At 56.1% G+C, this 2,045-nt stretch overlaps 1 protein-coding gene across 1 annotated transcript; it reads right to left on the bottom strand.

Annotated features, from left to right (window-relative positions):
* Positions 1–893: 893 nt before the first annotated feature.
* PSMC3IP (PSMC3 interacting protein) lies at positions 894–2,039 on the bottom strand. The gene is made up of 5 exons (XM_005429621.2): positions 2,026–2,039; positions 1,786–1,931; positions 1,605–1,658; positions 1,447–1,506; positions 894–1,367 (listed from the first exon to the last, which is right to left on the bottom strand). The coding sequence occupies exons 1-5, from the start codon at positions 2,033–2,035 to the stop codon at positions 1,308–1,310; spliced, it is 330 nt and encodes a 109-aa protein (XP_005429678.1). The 5' UTR covers positions 2,036–2,039; the 3' UTR covers positions 894–1,307.
* Positions 2,040–2,045: the final 6 nt, after the last annotated feature.

Here is a 2,045-nt window from a genome sequence, read left to right as displayed (position 1 = left end):
CTGACCCTCTGGGCTGTGCCCTGCCCCTCTGAAGCAGCTGTTTTGAGTCAGCTGTTGCATTTTGGAGGAGCCTGGCAGTGCTGGCAGCAGGATAAGCATCAAGAGCTGGGAGCTGTGGCCCTGGCAGCACATGCTGGGGCCTTGATGAATCCCAAACATGCTGCAGCCCTGGGAAGGATCAGAGGAAGTTCCTGCAAATGCTAGAACACCTCTCCTTTTCAGAAGCTGTGGCTGTACTGCACAGGAAAGTTCTGCAGCTGTAGCACAGCATGGCCATGTGCACTTGCTGCTCCTCCTTAGAATTTTTATACACACACATACATGACCAGCCTCGATTGGATTTTTATTATTGTAAATTTTGAAATGGTCCCAGAGTGCTGCCTGTGCCAGCTGTAGAAGCAGCTGCTATCAGGGACATGTTTGACCCTGTCCCATGCCCACTTTGGGTCACAGCTCTGCCTGGGTGAGGGCTGGGCACTGTCCAGAGTGAGGGGACCAGGGTGCTGCCAGCAGCAGGGTTTGTTCTCCATAACCATGTTTGTGCTCCTGCTCCAGGGGCACATCCAGGGAATGTTTATTTCAGGCAGTTTTTCCAGCACTGAGGAGAGAGTGCTGCCTCCTGCCTTGGGAAGAAGACGTGGAATTTTACAGACCTCACACGTGAAAGTGATGTATTTTTCTATTGTGAAAAGTAATTAAATAAATTTCACTGAATGTTTTAACGATTTTACTGATGCTGAGTTCCTGGAGCTGTGCTCTAGAGCTGGTGTGTTCCAGAAGCCCATTCCAGCCCCCGTGGCTCAGGTTACCCTCTCCTGGCTCCTGCCCTCCCCACTCCTCAGGACCTAAACCCTTCCCTGACACCCTCTGAGGAGACAAACACCACAGGGATGTGCAGCTGAACCAAAATCCTGGTGTTTAATGGATCATATTCTCATGTGACCACTCAGGCACGCAGCAGGAAGCAGCAAGAACACATCCAGAGCTCTGCAGCCCAGACAGTCCCTCGCTGCCTTTCCTTACCAGAACACCAGGAACACAGCACCAGTGCCCCCTGTGTCCCCCCCTGCCAGGCAGTTCCGTGCACTGGGGGCAGGAAAAAACAACATTCCACTGCAAGGAGAGGGCCAGTGCCAAGTTACTGCTACCCACCACCCTTCCAACTGCAAAACATTTTAAAACAAACCCAAATAAATACACAGGACAAATCCCAGTCGTGCAAAAAGAGAAAAAGAACAACCCAACAGGCGAGTTTCAGAGGCAGCTCTGCAGCAGCTTCTCCCCAGAACAAAGGCTCCCCCAGCACCTCACGTGGTCGCTGGCAGCTCCACGCCGTGGTCCTCATCTGTCTCTATCCCAACCTCCTCCTGCACGGCCCCGAACAGATCAGAACAGGCTCAGGCTCTGCCTCGGGAGCCGCGGGCACAACCCAGCGTCGGTACTTACAAAGAATTGCTTCTTGCTCTTGGGATAGCCCTCCAGGATGGCATCCAGCAGCTCAGTGGCCTGGGGATACAGGGCATGTGAGGGCTGTGGGCAGCAGTCCCGGCGGGGCCCTCCCTGCCCACCCGCGGCACAGCCGGTACCATCCCCTTCCTCCGTACCATCCTCTTCCTCCGGCGCCACTCCCGGCGGTACAGCTGCTGCTCCCGGCACACCTGCAACAGCCCCGGGTCAGAGCTGCCCTGCAGGGCTCTCAGCAGCCCCGGGCAAGCAATGCCTGTAAGGGAAATGCTGGATCCTGGATCCAGACTGGTCCCAGGTTCAGACACGGCAGCTGTTCACCTTATCTTTTTCCTCCGGAGTCACATGGTTGGTAGCAGATTTAATCCTCTCCAGTTTCTCCGTGTAACTGGCACAGTCCTTCCTCAGCACCTCGATCTCCCTGGCAATCTCAGGGGTTGTCATGGAGCTGTTCAAGTCCTTCAGCTCTGGGAAGGTGGCACCGATCACCGCCCGGGCTGGCACCAGGGCACGGCTGGGGATGCCGCGGCGGCTCGGGGCTGCCGGGCCAGGCACACTCACCCGCCTCCATTGCCGGCAGC

The sequence above is a fragment of the Geospiza fortis genome, unplaced genomic scaffold, assembly GCF_000277835.1.
Source record: "Geospiza fortis unplaced genomic scaffold, GeoFor_1.0 scaffold324, whole genome shotgun sequence".
NCBI classification, from domain to species: Eukaryota; Metazoa; Chordata; class Aves; order Passeriformes; family Thraupidae; genus Geospiza; species Geospiza fortis.
Note: the sequence above shows the minus strand (reverse complement) of the source record. Positions and strands in the feature narration are given on the sequence as shown.

Excerpts from the sequence above, each read along its gene's own strand:
- PSMC3IP (XM_005429621.2), bottom strand. Across the intron at positions 1,659-1,785 it reads CTCCGGAGGAAAAAGATAAG|GTGTGCCGGGAGCAGCAGCT; the intron begins GTGAACAGCTGC and ends GGGCTGTTGCAG. Across the intron at positions 1,368-1,446 it reads AGAGCAAGAAGCAATTCTTT|GAGGAGGTTGGGATAGAGAC; the intron begins GTAAGTACCGAC and ends GGGGCCGTGCAG.